At 43.9% G+C, this 15895-nt stretch overlaps 1 protein-coding gene across 1 annotated transcript in view; it reads left to right on the plus strand.

Moving 5' to 3' along the window:
* ALS2 (alsin Rho guanine nucleotide exchange factor ALS2) overlaps nucleotides 1-15895 on the plus strand; it is a 52570-nt gene that overhangs the window by 24906 nt on the left and 11769 nt on the right. Inside the window, exons 12-24 of the mRNA XM_056861387.1 lie at nucleotides 365-527; nucleotides 2059-2190; nucleotides 3294-3422; nucleotides 3848-3918; nucleotides 5252-5318; nucleotides 6251-6453; nucleotides 6846-6911; nucleotides 7951-8049; nucleotides 9576-9740; nucleotides 11885-11996; nucleotides 12224-12301; nucleotides 12415-12548; nucleotides 15638-15805. Coding sequence (XP_056717365.1) covers nucleotides 365-527; nucleotides 2059-2190; nucleotides 3294-3422; nucleotides 3848-3918; nucleotides 5252-5318; nucleotides 6251-6453; nucleotides 6846-6911; nucleotides 7951-8049; nucleotides 9576-9740; nucleotides 11885-11996; nucleotides 12224-12301; nucleotides 12415-12548; nucleotides 15638-15805 — 1587 coding nt within the window. The remainder of the gene's footprint in view (nucleotides 1-364; nucleotides 528-2058; nucleotides 2191-3293; nucleotides 3423-3847; nucleotides 3919-5251; nucleotides 5319-6250; nucleotides 6454-6845; nucleotides 6912-7950; nucleotides 8050-9575; nucleotides 9741-11884; nucleotides 11997-12223; nucleotides 12302-12414; nucleotides 12549-15637; nucleotides 15806-15895) is intronic.

Genomic DNA, 15895 nt, shown 5'->3' on the forward strand with positions numbered 1-15895 from the left:
ATAAGTCACCCGACCCTATATCTCACTTAAACATTGTTCTGAAGAAACATGATGCAATTCCTCTGCTAAAATGAAGCATACCAGGAAGGGAAGCAACCTAGGAATAATATGTAACTGCTCTGAGGTCCTTGGAGAAAGAACAGAGAGCAAATGAAGCACACAAATAGCTCTTCAGAGTGACTGTGTTGCCAGCATAAAACCCCATCGAACTATTGCCTTACTTTTTACTTAACAGGAGAATGAATTCTTCGCCCTCTTTGGATTTGTCTCAGTCTCCAGTGGTTTATGATTCCACAGAACAATAATGTCTCTGTTTCAGCACTGAAAGCGAGCCTTCTAACTCACGCCCATCTTTTGCCTACAGGGACTTCATAAGTAAAAACCAAGCATTACTTCAGGATTTGTCGGAGACAAATGAGGAAGCTTATCCTTTGGTGGAAGTGCTGAACGCTTTATTTTTCCTGCCCATCAGAAGACTTCAGAATTATGCTAAAGTTTTGCTAAAGCTTGCTACTTGTTTTGAAGTGGTAAGTTGCTAGATGCAAAAGCTTTGGTTGGGATGTAATTCTTTGGTTACTTGAGGGCTAACAAAGCATGACCTTTAATGCTAGCATTCATAGTACCGTTGAGAGCCAGTGTTGCATAGTGGTTAGATTGTCAGACTAGGATCTGGGAGAATCCAGGTTCGAATCCCCACTCTGCCATGGAAGCGTGCTGGGAGACCTTGGGCCAGTCACACCCTAACCTACCTCACAGGGTTGTTGTGAGGATGGCATGGAGGAGAGGAGAATGATGTAAGCCACTTTAAAGTCCCTCTGGGGAGGAAGGTAGGGTGTAAATGAAGTAAATCAATAAATAATTTTAACCTTCTTGTGTGTGTGAACATAAGAAAGGCCATGCTGGATCAGACTAAGGCCCATCAAGTCCAGCAGTCTGTTCACACAGTGGCCAACCAGGTGCCTCTAGGAAGCCACAAACAAGACGAGTGCAGCAGCTTTATCCTGCCTGTGTTCCACAGCACCTAAGATAATAAGCATGCTCCTCTGATCCCGGAAAGAATAGGTATGCATCATGACTAGTATCCATTTTGATTAGTAGCCATGGATAGAACTCTCCTCCATAAACATGTCCACTCCCCTCTGAAAGCCTTCCAAATTGGCAGCCTTCCAAGTTGGCAGCCTACACCACATCTTGGGGCTGGCAGTTCCACAGTTTATGCGTTGTGAGAAGAAATACTTCCTTTTATTGTTTTGAATCTGTCACCCTCCAGCTTGAACAAATGACCCCGGATTCTGGTATTACGAGAGAGGGAGAAAAGCTTCTCCCTGTCCACTCTCTTCATACCATGCATAATTTTATAGACCTCTATCATGTCTCCCCTTAACAGCCTTCTTCCCAAGCTAAACAGCAAAAAAAAAAAATCTGTTGTATCCTACCAGCGCACACAGCTGGGGGTGGGGAACACATTCCATGGATGCAAAATGCATTCCACCAGTGTCTGAGGCTCTAGGTCAGGTGGGGTGGAACATGTGGTGGCAGAATATGCTAGGGACTCACCCTCTTCACCTCCACGTAGTGATAAAATACAACCCTATGTCTTTAATTACGCATTGAGAGAAATACAAGGGTAAGGGAAATTGCACTCCTTTTAATAACTAAGCATGTTTTATCCTTCACAGGGCAGGAGATAAGTGCAAATCATTAAAAAATTAATTATGTAAAAAAACAACCCTTGAATTTTAGGAACCTCATTTGCATGGCTGTAGGTTTTCAGTTGCCTGTTTAACTATAAATGTTAAGTGCCTTAGGTATCAATCTGCGCTAATCATACTAATTACCGCAAGCTGTTAAGCAACTTGGCCTTACAATTAGTTGAACTTCTTGAATCAAGATGCTTAACTTACCATGTACCACACATCATGTGCTGTGACTTGATTGACCTTATCGCACTCTTAAAATATGTCCCTTTCCCAATATAGGCAATATGAACTCTTTGTAATAAAATGTTGGGATAAGTCTCTGGAAATGATCTTTTTTTCAATTTTTCTTCCTCCGCAGACATCTCCAGAATACCAGAGCCTTCAGGATTCCAGTTCTTGTTATGAGTCCCTGGCTGTCCATCTTGGCAGGAAAAGAAAAGAAGCCGAATACACTCTAAGCTTCTGGAAAACCTTTCCTGGAAAAATGACAGTATGTTGACAGCAGCTTCCTGTTCTCTGCTAGCACAACCCTGGCACCTCGTGCTTCCATTAGTTTTAACGCAGCAATTTCCTTCCCCTTCCATGCCTTCTTATCATCTGGCAGTACTTCCAGTTTCAGAAAGGAAAAAATCTATCAGCCTAATCAGTGAGTGAAAAATCCACTGAACACGTTGGACTTTAGTTTCAAGAGAACATTAACAAGTTAGGTGGGCTCTATTGTTTTAATTTAAGGTCTTGTGTTCACAGTCATTGTCACGTTTAAATGTTCTGGACTGCAATTGTAAATCCATTAGGAAAGAAATCTCACTGAACTCAACGGGATTTACCTCCACGTAAATATGATTAACAGCGCATTCCTGAAATGCACTGGCAGCACTTACCAAAGCCCCTAGGAGGCCAACGAAGGCCTCCGCCGGTGCAGGGGCCCACACCACCGGCACCTGGATGGCACACGCCAGCGTGAGTGGCCCCAGCACTGGCTTGCAGGCCCGGCCGTCGGTCCCCAGCTGCCACCATGGCAGCGCTGGGCCCGGCCGCCGCCTCAGACTCCTGCCAGCACAGGCTGCGGCGGCAAGCCGGGAGGTGTTCCGGCATCCCAGGAGGTTTTTCCGGGGCGTTCCGCAGCCAGCCAGGGGGCGGGGCCATGTTAGTCAGCCTCCCGAGCCATTTCAGCTCGGGAACGCCCCTTTTTGTTTTTCTAAAGGGTTTGCACGGGTTTTTGAGGGTTTGCATGGGTTTTTATGAGGGTTGCACGGGTTTTTGGCACTGGGTAAAGGTTTCATCGGTGCCATTGCCTCCTAAGCCCAGTGCAGGCATTCCTTTCAGGAATGCGCTGTTAGATTAGGAACCCGGAGCCTTTGCCAGAGGACGTTTCTCTCTTTCCCTCTTTAAATAAATTAGCTCTTCCTCTATCATATTCTTTACCACTGAATTATTGGTGATTGCAATTGGGCATTTCACACAAAGCAATTGCAAGGTGTCCAAGTTCAGCCATTGTCTGCACGCATAATTTGAGTTGATGATATCAGGCTTGTATTCGTCTGTCTGTCATTGATAAGCTGATTTGCGGTGGTCTCTTTCACTTGATGGTAGGATTCCTTGAGGAAACCAGAACGACGATTAATCTGTGAAAGCAGCAATCGAGGATTGTCTTTACAGCATGCTGGGAGATTCTCGGTGAACTGGTTCATCCTGTTTAATGATGCTTTGGTCCATGCCCAGGTGAGCTCACACTTGGCACCTGTGTGGGTGTCAAGTGCTGTCAAATCGCTTCCAACTTATGGTGACCCTATGAATTAATGACCTCCAGAACATCCTTTTGTTAACAGCCTGGCTCAGGTCTTGCAAACTGAGGACCGTGGCTTCCTTTATACAGTCCCCTTTCTGTGTGGGAGGGGCACCCAGAAGGAAGGAGCTTCGCCATGTAGACACAACTAAGAGAGCAGTTCTAAACAGGCAGTTCTGCTCAGAATCTGCTGAATGGGGCTTATTCCCAGGAAAGCATTTTTAGAATTGTACAGTAAAGATCTGTAATCTGGTTCTTAGCAGAACAAATAGTGAAAGAGTATTTATAATGAGTGAATCTAATGTGCAGTTTTCCTTCCTTCCTTCTTTTCTTCTTCTTCTTCCTCTTCTTTTTTTGGTAGTTCTCAACTCATCACATTTTTTCCTTGTCCACACTGTGGGTTGAGCCTGTTTCTGAAGAGCCTGGCAATATGTAAGTATTTCTAGACCCTCTTTCAAGTGTAACTTGATTTGCAGAACCTTTTTCTTTCTTTTTTTTAATAAAAGCCTACTTTCCTTGACAATGTAGCCCTGTTGCATCTTCTGGGATGTCAGAATAATATCATTTGACGCCAGTATATATGTTTAAATATAATGCTTTGGGTTAGTGACGCGACGCTGTCACAGCAGCAGACTTGGCCTTTTTAGAGCGTTTATTGGTTGGTGCAGCAACTCTTAAGGAGAAGTGCCAGTATTTGTTGGAGACCTTTTATAGATGACTTATCAGTAGACTTGCTACCATTTTAGTTATATTTTGATCTGTTTTTTTATTTATTTCCGTTTGGGGGTTTAAATAGAAGTTTAAAAAACTAGAAAAATAAAAGGAGTAGTGCTGGTAGGATGAATCAGTTAAATCTTCTAAACCATTATTCTTTATAGAAGTCATATTGAATTGTTCTGTAGCTCTGAATGACTTATATAAAGAATAGTGTTACGACAGTTTCTTGTGTCTAGATAAAGGGTGTCGAACACATTTGTTACAAGGGCCTGATATGACATAAATGTCACTTGGTTGGGGCCGGGCCTCTCCAGCAGGCTGGATAAGAGGTCTCAAGGGGCCAGGTCTTATGTTTGACACACCTCGTCTAGATAAAAATAAGACAGATTCAATAATTTATGTACATAGGATAGAAAATCGTAAATTTTGTATTGGGCGTCATCCTCAACATCCTGAGAATGCACGCGTTTGGAGCTCATACAAGTGTGAAGTTAGTTCTGCACATAAGCGAGCAAAGCTTGGTGAATTCTCAGAAGCATGAGGAGCGGCTGAATAGGAATGAAAGATTCTAGGGTTGCAAGAGAAGTAAAATATTCTGTTTCCTCTGCATTCTTTGAACAAAATACTTTGTCCAAAATAGAGAAACCAAATTGGCTTTTGGACATTGATCAAATGGGCACATTTCATCTTGGCCAGATTCAAGAAGAAAGAGGGGTAGAAAGTGCTATTGGAGGCCCATAAACTTGCTTTAGTATACATTTCTTCCTGTACTACAGTAGTTTTTTGCCTTCCTCTGGGCATAGAACAGGAGTCACAGGGGGAGTGGGGGGGCAGTTGTATATTTCCTGCGTTGTCTGGGGGGTTGGACTAGATGACCCTTGGGATCCCTTCCAGCTCTATGTTTTTATGTTTCTAGTTCTAATTTGTTCAGTCATTTTTAATCTTTTCTTGCTATGTGTGTGTGTTTTATAAACCAAATTAAATTAGTTTATTTCTCTGGATTAGAGTGTTCTGAACATGGATGATTTATTTTCTGTTTTCCTATTAGAAACGGTTTGCGAATCACTACACCTGAGGAGCAGTTTATTCTTATTTCGTCAACGCCACAGGAAAAGGTAGGCAAAGAGACTGATTTGTCATGCTAGCCCGATGGGCTAATGACCTAAGGAGGTGGTTACTTTCCCATAGAATACAGATGGGCTTACTTCCCAGAGCTATGTCAATCATTTTCCTTAGCTACTATTTTGATAGCTAAAGGGTGGGGTGCTTAATAATCTGATCTCTGCTTCTTCTGCACTATAATTGGGCTTATTTGGTAGGGGGTAAGTATGTAGTGTGGATGTTGTTGATATTCAGTCTCCTGCCACAGGAGAAGGATTGGACTAGATTGTTGGTCTTCAGATGATGGTTTGTGACCCATAACCAGGTACTCGTTGACCTAAGATCTTGCATCAGTCGCATCACTGCTAATTCCTTCTTTTAAAATGGGTTTAAGGAATGTTTAATTGGGATAAAGATGGAAAGAGACGGAGGATATATATGGTAAATAACATTAAATAACATTTGATGGTCTTGAGATTTCTGCAGTCCTGTGATCTTTATTGTGGTTGGATCCATGATTAGTCATATGTAGGTTTATGGGGCAAACTTGGTATTGTTCCTTCATCCTTGGAGCTGTGGACTCTGGTCTGGAGAACCGGGTTTGATTCCCCACTCCTCCAAATGAGCCGGCAGACTCTAATCTGGTGAACTGAGGTGGTTTCCCCACTCCTCCAAATGAAGCCAGCTGGGTGACCTTGGGCTAGCCACAGTTCTCTTAGAGCTCTCTCAGCCTCACCTACCTCACAGGGTGTCTGCTGTGGGGAGGGGAAGGGAAGGTGATTGTAAGCCGGCTTGATTCTTCCTTAAGTGGTAGAGAAAGTCAGCATATAAAAACCAATTCTTCTTCTTCATCCTTTCTATAAGAGTAACGGGGGGGGGGGAACAGTTAACAAGGTAACACAAAGAGTAGGCAAGTATATGAATACTTTCACTGAAATTGTTTCAGACAAAGTGGTTGAGATCTATAACTCAAGCAGTGGATCAGGCCTTAAAGGGGACAACTGACTTGCCGCCTTACGTGAGTGGTGGAAATATTCAGAGGCAAGAGCCCCCCATCTCCCGGAGCGCAAAATACACTTTTTACAAGGATCCTCGGCTTAAGGACGCCACGTACGACGGACGTTGGCTTTCTGGGAAACCACATGGAAGGTGAAAATTGTATTTATGTATGAATTTGATAAGAGGAAATTACCTACACTTACATCAGCTAGTAAACAAAAGCGGGGGAATGCTCTTAGGAGCTCGCTTGACCCCGACGCTGACATTCATGCCACTTGCAGCATGCATACTGTCACGGACACCAGTGTAGAGCCACTTAAGTCGGTCCTCCTGGACCATGGTGGCAGCATGACCCTTGGGTTCCCACACTGGTGTCCCCGGGAGGCGTTCCAGGGGGCAGAGCTGCCTTTAGGCAGCTTCCTAACCCCATTTGTGCTGGGAACGCCCCCTAACTTGTTTGTTTTTGAAAGCTGCGGTAATCCTACATAAGCTGTGTTAGGCGGCTCTGAATGGTCTATCTGTTGTGCTCCTATATGTTGCAGAGGAGTCTTAAAATGGTCGGATGGAAGGATGTATTCTGGCATGTTCCGGAATGGCCTGGAAGATGGGTAAGGACAAAGAGCAAGACCAGTTGAGGGATGGAGAGGAGGGAACCTATTTACTGTTAAATAATTATTTGGCATCACCTAGGTGCTAAGTGATATGCCTGTCCCTGTGTGCAGGAAAAAAAATCTGTGTTGATTCTAGATGTTTTGTGGTATAAGTTCATACTATTAGCCTGATTTTTGTTATGGTGGGACCAGAAGTAAATCTTGGGCAGGTTGTAAAGTATATTTGGCATTGCAGTATAAAATGAGACGCTGACTTTTTGCGTCTCCCGTACTTTTTCTAAAAACTGTTCAGTGGATGGGAGTTCTTTGTCGACTTCAGCCTAAATGTTGAGGGTATTTACTCTCTTGACATAACTGATTTGTATCCTTATCAAAATATACATGACATTTCGTATTGCTTTTTTTTCTAGAACGTGCTACCAAAAATGCAAAACCCCTCAAAACTGGCATGAAACCAAAAAATTACAGATACATATTAACTTGCAATCAGTGTATACTTGTATTTATATACCCACCACTTTCAACTTCTTGGCTAGGAAAGTCACTGGCACATTTTATATGTGGTGCTGTGGCTCAGTGGTAGAGCACTGCTTGGCATGTAGAAGGTCCCAGGTTCAATCCCCGGCATCTCCAGTTAAAGGGACTAGGCAAGTAGGTGATGTGAAAGACCTCTACCTGAGACCCTGGAGAGCCACTGCTGGTCTGAGAAGACAATAGTGACTTTGATGGACCAAGGGTCTGATTCAGTATAAGGCAGCTTCATGTGTTCATGTGTTTATATGCTGTCAATCTTTTTTCTTCAACAGTAAGACATGAACTAAATTTTCAGTGCTGTCCTGTACACCTATGTATATCTATCTGTATCTGTCTATATATTTTTTCTTGAGGAGGGGAGATCCACTGAACTCAGTAGTTCTTGCTCACAGGACTGCAGCCGGAGTTTATAGACATGATTGTAGGACGTAATCTTGGGTTACTCCCTGAACTTCATTTTTTTTCTCTTACTTGTTCACGTCTGTGGTCTTCACGTCGGCAGGCACGGCGAATATAAAGTACCAAACAAAGCGCTGAACAAAAGCGACCGCTATGTTGGGTATTGGAAGGAGGGTAAAATGTGCGGCCAGGGAGTCTACAGGTAAAATGCGGACAATGCATATGTGATTTGGAAGGATGTTCTGTACTGTCAATGAGAGAATAGTTGTTTGTTTAAATTATTTATATTATCCCCTTTCAGCTGAGACTTCTAAGTGAGACTTCATTTCACAGTATTCTTCACAATATTCTTTCCCAGCGTGGTGTAGTGGTTAAGAGCGGTGGTTTGGAACGGTGGACTCTGATCTGGAGAACCGGGTTTGATTCCCCGCTCCTCCACTTGAGCGGCGGAGGCTAATCTGGCGAACTGAGTTGGTTTCCCCACTCCTCCAAATGAAGCCAGCTGGGTGAACTTGGGCTAGTCACAGGTCTCTTAAAGCTCTCTCAGCCCCACCCACCTCACAGGGTGTCTGTTGTGGGGAGGGGAAGGGAAGGTGATTCGTAAGCTGGTTTGATTCTTCCTTAAGTTGTAGAGAAAGTCGGCATATAAAAACCAACTCTTCTTCTACTACTACTTCTATCTGACAAACCGCATGAAATGGATGCTTAGATAAGGCAGTTGCTTACATGGGAATTTCTCCATATTTATATATGGCAGAAGCTACACTTGGCCCTGTGGGTCATCTACGTGCCATCTTCATACTGGTTTCTGCAGGGATTCATAATTGTCCTCCCCAAGGAGGCTATTGATGTGGGAAGTACATGGAGTTGGACCCAGTGATGCAGAAACATAGACAGACTTAGTGCGGTTCCACTTGTGTGAGATCTTGTACACAACACCTAGCTCTAATGTCCGGAGTTGGTGTGCATGAGATGTTGTGCAAGCAGAAACGCAAGTGGGGATACAATGCGCTTGACTTAGCGCGAGCGTCTGGTGGTGGAAAGTGCTGTCAAGTTGCAGCCGACTTACAGCGACCTGGGAGGATTATCAAGGCAAGAGACGTTCAGAGGTGGTTTGCCATTGTCTGCCTCTGCATCATGACCCTGGATCTCCTCAGTGGCCTCCCGTCCAAATACTAACCAGAGCCAACCCTGCTTAGCTTCCGAGATCTGGTGCCTGGGCCATCCAGGTCAGGGCACAAGTGGCTACCGTGGCATTTCTCTTACGTTTCCACTTGCACAAGATCTCTAAAGCAAGAGGAAATTTTGTCCTATATCAAACCCATAACCCTCAGCACAGTAATACAAATCCAGTAGTGATAACCATCACTCATATTCATTACTGAAAATAATCTACCTCAGTTTTTACATTCCTGCCAAATATGTTAGTGTATCTATGTGTATCTGCACATGAGTTGTCTCCATATCGATGGTGCTGCGGCTCCCTTTCATTTATGACACTTTCCCTTGAAATTCATCCCATATTTTTTTCATGAGGCGGGTGGGAGTGAGGAAGAAAGGAAGCCTTTAAAGAAGAAAAAGTAAATAGTGAGCAATCAAATGGCCCTTCTGTCACTCTAGTTTCAAGTATGGAAGCAGTTTTAAAGAAAATGGGGGATAATGTATTCCCTGTCCCCCACAAAAATCTTCCAATTCCATATAGAGAGTCCAAAACATTATTTCTTGCAGTTATGCCACTGGAGAAGTGTATGAAGGTAGCTTTCAAGACAACATGCGTCATGGCCACGGGCTCCTGCGCAGCGGGAAACTGACCTCTTCCTCTCCCAGCATGTTCATTGGTCAGTGGGTGATGGATAAGAAGACTGGCTACGGAGTGTTTGATGACATCACGAGGTAAATGCATCCCTCACATGGCCTCGTGGAACTCCCTTTCCGGGATCTTAAAGAATTCCACAGGATCTGTAAAACGGAGATATTCCGCCAGGCCTATAGTTGAGGGTAGCAACGGTTTTCATCAGAGCTGGCCTCCCGACCCCCTCTATGCTGTTTTCAGTGAAAATTGGGGGGCTCTGTCTGTTTTTCCAGGCCCACTGTGGCCCTGTGCTTTAGTGCTGAGTGCCACTTGTTTTAATTATAGATTGATTAATATTTGGAGAGTTGGTTTTAAAAAAATTAAGGTTCATGTTTATTGTAGTTTTATTGTATTGGATGTTGTTTGATGATGTTAGCCACCCTGAGCCCATCCTAGGCTGGGGAGGGGTCGTGGCGCAGTGGTAGAGCATCTGCTTGGCATGCAGAAGGTCCCATGCTCAATCCCCAGCATCTCCAGTAAAAGGGTCTAGGTGAGTAGGTGATGTGAAAGACCCCTACCTGAGAACCCGGAGAGCCTTGGAGAGGGACTGTGGCTCAGTGGTAGAGCCTCTGCTTGGCATGCAGAAGGTCCCAGATTCAATCCCCAGCATCTCCAGTTAAAGGGACTAAGCAGGTAGGTGATGTGAAAGATCCCTGCCTGAAACCCTGGAGAGCGGCTGCCAGTCGGAGTAGACAATACTGACTTCAATGGATCTGATTCAGTATAAGGCAGCTTCATGTGTCCACAGCAAGGTTTGACAGAGGGCAGGATGTAAATAAAAAAACAGAAACAATCAAGTATGCCAAGTAACGTAATATGAAGGACAATACCTGGTTAGAAGCTTTTATTTTTGTGCAGGTTCTAAAACTTTTGCTGGCTTCACTTAAGGAGTCTGCTAAACAAGAGATTTTAGAAAGTTGTTGCTTTATTAAAAAAGAGATCACAAAACAATGGCGTGCTTATTCTCATGAAGATAATACAAAAAGTGCTTATTTTGTTTGTGAGAACCATTCCTGTCTAGGGTTGCCAGCCTCCAGATGGGGTTTAGAGATCTCCTGTAATCCAACTGATCTCCCAACTACAGAGATCAGTTCCCCTGAAGCAAATGGCTGCTTTGGAGGGTGGACTCTATGGCATTATCCCCTGCTCAGGTCCATCCCCTTTTCAAACCCTGCCCTCCCCAGGCTCCACTCCCAAATATCCAGGTATTTTCCAATCACCTGGATTTCTCCACAAATCCAGGTGATTCAAGTGGCATAAGCAGATTCTTTTGAACTTGAAAGGCAAAGGTTCCATCTGAAAGAATATTTCAGTCATCTGAATAATTCATTTGTTTATGCATAGAAAGTCTAATTTCTGCTTGAGACAAGGATTTTGTTACCTGTTTTTTTTTCTTCATCTTTTTTCATACTCTAGATTGGTATATCTTTTATCTCATTTTATTGTAAGCCACGTTAAGGGGTGGAATGGTCAAAAAGATGAGGTAAAATATATGAATTGTAAATACTCATGTTTGTGAAGATGACTTGTGTCCAGGTAATTCCTTCCGTTCAATTCAGTTCAGGATTGCAGCTTTGATTTTAAAAAGGGTTTTAGCAGAAATGTCATAGCCCAAAAGCTAGATTCGTGTCCACTAGCACCTTAGAGATCAACAAAATTTTCAGTGTATGCGCTTTCTCGAAAGTTCTTTTTGGGAATGTGGCAAGACGAAAGTTTCTCAAAAGCTCATACCCCGAAAATCTTGTTGGTCTTTAAGATGCTAATAGACTAGAATCTAGCTGTTCTACTACAGACCAACATAGCTACCCTCTGAAAAGTCCAAGTTTAATTTACTCATGATTTCTAAATCTATGCGTGGATTCTTTTCAGGAGCTAAATTCAGTGTTTTCACCCTGAAGATAACAATTTCAGAATGAATAGAGGACTGTGTTTGGCCATCTACCATCATCAAGAAAATTATGTACTCACATGCCGTTAAAACATGCAGTGGTTTGTGGTCATTGGACGCAAGACAGCTTTTTAAAGGCATGATCCTAGTAATTGGCGGAACAGGCTTGCTTAATGGTGTGTGGCAGAAGACCGAAATCCACCGCAAAACACTTGAGTGGCCCAAAGAGAAGATAACACCGTGAGCCTTAAAAAAAATAAAGCTCCCTTGGACAATAACGCCTTCTTGTCTTTCCAGGGGAGAAAAATATATGGGAATGTGGCAAGATGACCTTTGCCAAGGCAATGGTGTGGTGGTGACCCAGTTCGGGCTGTATTATGAAGGAGCCTTTAACAACAACAAAATGATGGTAAGTTGCGTCCAAGCTGTCTTTCTTTGCAATTCACAATGTCGAAGTAAAAATGCAACTACTTCCTTAAAAGTTAACGTTTATACTGACTGTTCGGGAGCTTTGGGTCGTGACTCCTGGAACGGTGCGCACCACCTTGCCATTTTTCTTTGCTGATGTCAGCCAACGTGTATATGAAAGCTGCTTCTAACACGCTTTGTATTGATTGTGATATCTGTTTGATGCAGGGGACTGGAGTCTTGCTTTCGGAGGACGATACAATATACGAAGGGGAGTTTTCAGACAATTGGACCCTTAACGGGAAGGTTGTAATTTTGTATTTTGGGGTGTTTACTTCCTTATAGGCAAAGAGTTTATTATGAGCGATTCCATTATTTTTACTTGCTTTTTCTCCCCTCCCCCCTTGTCTTCCCCCAAGGGAACTCTGGCTTTGCCAAACGGAGACTGTATTGAAGGTACCTTCAGTGGAGAATGGGGGTCTGGGATAAAGATTACTGGAACCTACTTTAAACCCAGTGTATATGATCATGAGAAGGACCGACCCAAAACTCTGTGAGTGGATACAGCTCTCTTAGAGCTCTCTCAGCCCCACCTACTTCACAGGGTGTCTGTTGTGGGGAGGGGAAGGGAAGGGGATTGTAAGCCAGTGATTGTAAGATGGACTAGATGACCCTGATGGTCCCTTCCAACTCTATGATTCTATGATTCTTCCTTAACTGGTTATGAAAGTCGACATATAAAAACCAACTCTTCTTCTTCTTGTCCTTGTCCTTCTCTTCCTTCTCCTCCTCCTCATATAAACAAAACTGTAAATGTATATTTGTCATAAAAAAGTAGCTCCAGAAACACATTTGATCCAAGAGGAATACTTTCAGTCACTCCTGTAAATCATTGGAGAGCTACTGTTGGGGAATAGGTAGCATGTCTAACCCGTCCATCGTGCATGATTTGTCACTTCGAAAGAGCTTTGGTGTGACAGTTGATTTAAATCATAGCCGCGATTGTTTTATTATTAAGCAGAACGTGTATATTTCTATGGGCCATACAACCCCATATGGGTTTTTTTTTCTTCCTGGCTTCTCTTTATGTTCTCAAAAACATTTGCTGTTACATTAATTTGTTTTGACATCGCTGACTCCCGCACTAGGGTGTGAAACAGGCTTCCCTGCTGAACTGAACACAAATTCTGAGGAGCTGCTTCTCACACCACTAGGGGGTCTATGAATAAATGCATGTAGGTGTCTGTGCAGCTGTAATTGTTAAGCATCCTTAAGTTCAGAATTATTTTTTTGTGAGCGGTTGCCTTTTTTTTCCCTTAAGGAAAGGACTGGGCTCAGAAATCTAGGGCACTGAGGTTACTTCAGAATTGCGGGATAAGATGGTGCTGGTTTTAATTCTAAATTTATTTGATCCTTTCTAGTTCGTCTTTCGTCCAGGGTGAAAGTGCTGCCTTGGTTGTTGACAGGAGAAATAATTTCATGGTGTAGTGGTTAAGAGTGGTGGTTTGGAGTGGTGGACTCTAATCTGGAGAACCGGGTTTGATTCCCCACTCCTCCACATGAGCAGCAGACACTAAATCTGGTGAACTGGGTTGGTTTCCTTGGGCTAGTCACAGCTCTCTTAGGGCTCTCTCAGCCTCACCTACCTCACAAGGTGTCTGTTGTGGGGAGGGGAAGGGAAGGTGATTGTAAGCTGATTTGATTCTTTCTTAAGTGGCAGAGAAAGTTGGCATATAAAAACTTTCTCCTTCTCTTCCTAGACCACTACTAAAGAGGATGAATAAAATTAAGCTGATAAAGCTCTAAGCAACCCAGGTCAAGCGTGTATTGGGGAGCACCTTTCTTGCATGTGAGCCTGCCAAACTAATAATGTTGACTGAGGAAGTCCTAATCCAGCTATTTGGTCATGACCTCTAGCAGAATTTAGGAGCAGGGCATTCTCCACAGTGGCCCCGTCATTGTGAAGATCTTTCCCTACCAATGCCAGACCACATCACATGAAGCTGCCTTATACTGAATCAGACCCTTGGTCCATCAAAGTCGGTATTGTCTACTCAGACCAGCAGTGGCTCTCCATGATCTCAGGCAGAAGTCTTTCATGTCACTTACTTGCCTAGTCCTTTTAACTGGAGATGCTGGGGATTGAACCTGGGACCTTCTGCATGCCAAGCAGATGCTCCACCACTGAGCCACGGCCCCTCCCATCCTCTGCTCAGGAAGGCTTTATAGATGCATGTATGTGTAAAGTACCGTCAAGCTGCAGCTGACTTATGGCGACCCTGTAGGGTTTTCAAGGCAAGAGGCATTCAGAGGCAGTTTGCCTGCCTTTGCATAGCGACCTTGGACTTCCTTGGTGGTGTCCCATCCAAGCACTAACCAGGGCTGGCCAGGCTTAGCATCCGAGACCTGAAGAGATTGGGCTAGCCTGGGCCATCTAGGTCATGATGGCAAACTACTGGGTATTCTTATGTTTTTAATCCCTTTTCCTTTATCTATTTGTTGTACTTGGGAGCTTCGTCATATAGTACCATTGTGGCTGAGAGAGACAGAAAAAACCTTTAAATATGTCCTACTGTCGCCACTGGCAGGACTCATTGACAACCAAGCTGTTCCACCAGGCCTACGGTTGAGGGCAGCTACAGTTCTTCCAACATAGCTGGCCACCCTTCCCTTCCTCCTGCTGCTTACTAAGACCTGGATTAGGAGACCTGGCTGCTTTCAAGGCCGGCCTGACCCTTGGCCTCAGTGTACTATACTGAGAGCCGTCTGGCTTTTAATTTGAGATTGATGGTTTTAATTCAAATAATTTTATATGTTGTTATTTTTATGTTGTTTTATCTGTTGGGAGCCGCCCTGAGACCGGCTTCGGCCGAGAAAAGGGCGGGATATAAGACTCAAGATAGATAAATAAATAAATAAACTACAGCTTATGGGGAGTAGCAGAGGTGGACTGCATCTTCAGAAACAATATTAACATAAGAACACAAGAAAGGCCATGCTGGATCAGACCAAGGCCCATCGAGTCCAGCAGTCTGTTCACACAGTGGCCAACCAGGTGCCTCTAGGAAGCCCCCAAACAAGACGACGGCAGCAGCATTGTCCTGCCTGTGTTCCAAATTGCACCTAATATAATAGGCATGCTCCTCTGATCCTGGAGAGAATAGGTCTGCATCATGACTAGTATCCATTTTGACTAGTAGCCACGCATAGCCCTCTCCTCCATGAACATGTCCACTCCCCTCTTAAAGCCTTCCAAGTTGGCAGCCATCACCACATCCTGGGGCAGGGAGTTCCGCAATTTAACTATGCATTGTGTGAAGAAATACTTACTTTTATCTGTTTCAATATTCTGCATTTAGGGAGACTAACATACTTGAAATTAAGCTTACCAAGCACACCTGCTAGTTAACGTGCCACGCTAATTATTTCCAATAATTTTGTTGTGGGAAAATTGTAGCTTTGAAAAAGTAGCGTTGAGAAACATACAGGAAAGAGTCATAGCCTAAGACTCTGTAAACTCGTGCTGTGTGTTTGCCCAGTGCCAAAGCTGACACTGGCATTGGTCACAGAACACAGCATTCTGGAGCAAGCATGCATGATAAGATAATTCCAGGAGTTGCAATTATTGCTAAATGTTACCAGGCGGAAGCTTGGGCTCCTTGCCGTCCCCGCAGATGAGAAGTGGAAGGCGGTCTTCGAAGAATGCTGGCACCAGTTAGGCTGTGAGCATCCTGGCCAAGGGGACAGATGGAAAGCTTGGGACAACATCGCTGTTGCCTTGACAACCAATCGGCGTCAACACAAAGACAGGTCAGTAGCTAAAAAAGCAAATGCGATCTTGGCCTATATCAACAGAAGTATAGTGTCCAGATCACGCGAAGTGATGGTATCGCTTTACTC

Source organism: Euleptes europaea, chromosome 15 (assembly GCF_029931775.1).
Source record: "Euleptes europaea isolate rEulEur1 chromosome 15, rEulEur1.hap1, whole genome shotgun sequence".
Lineage (NCBI taxonomy): Eukaryota > Metazoa > Chordata > Lepidosauria > Squamata > Sphaerodactylidae > Euleptes > Euleptes europaea.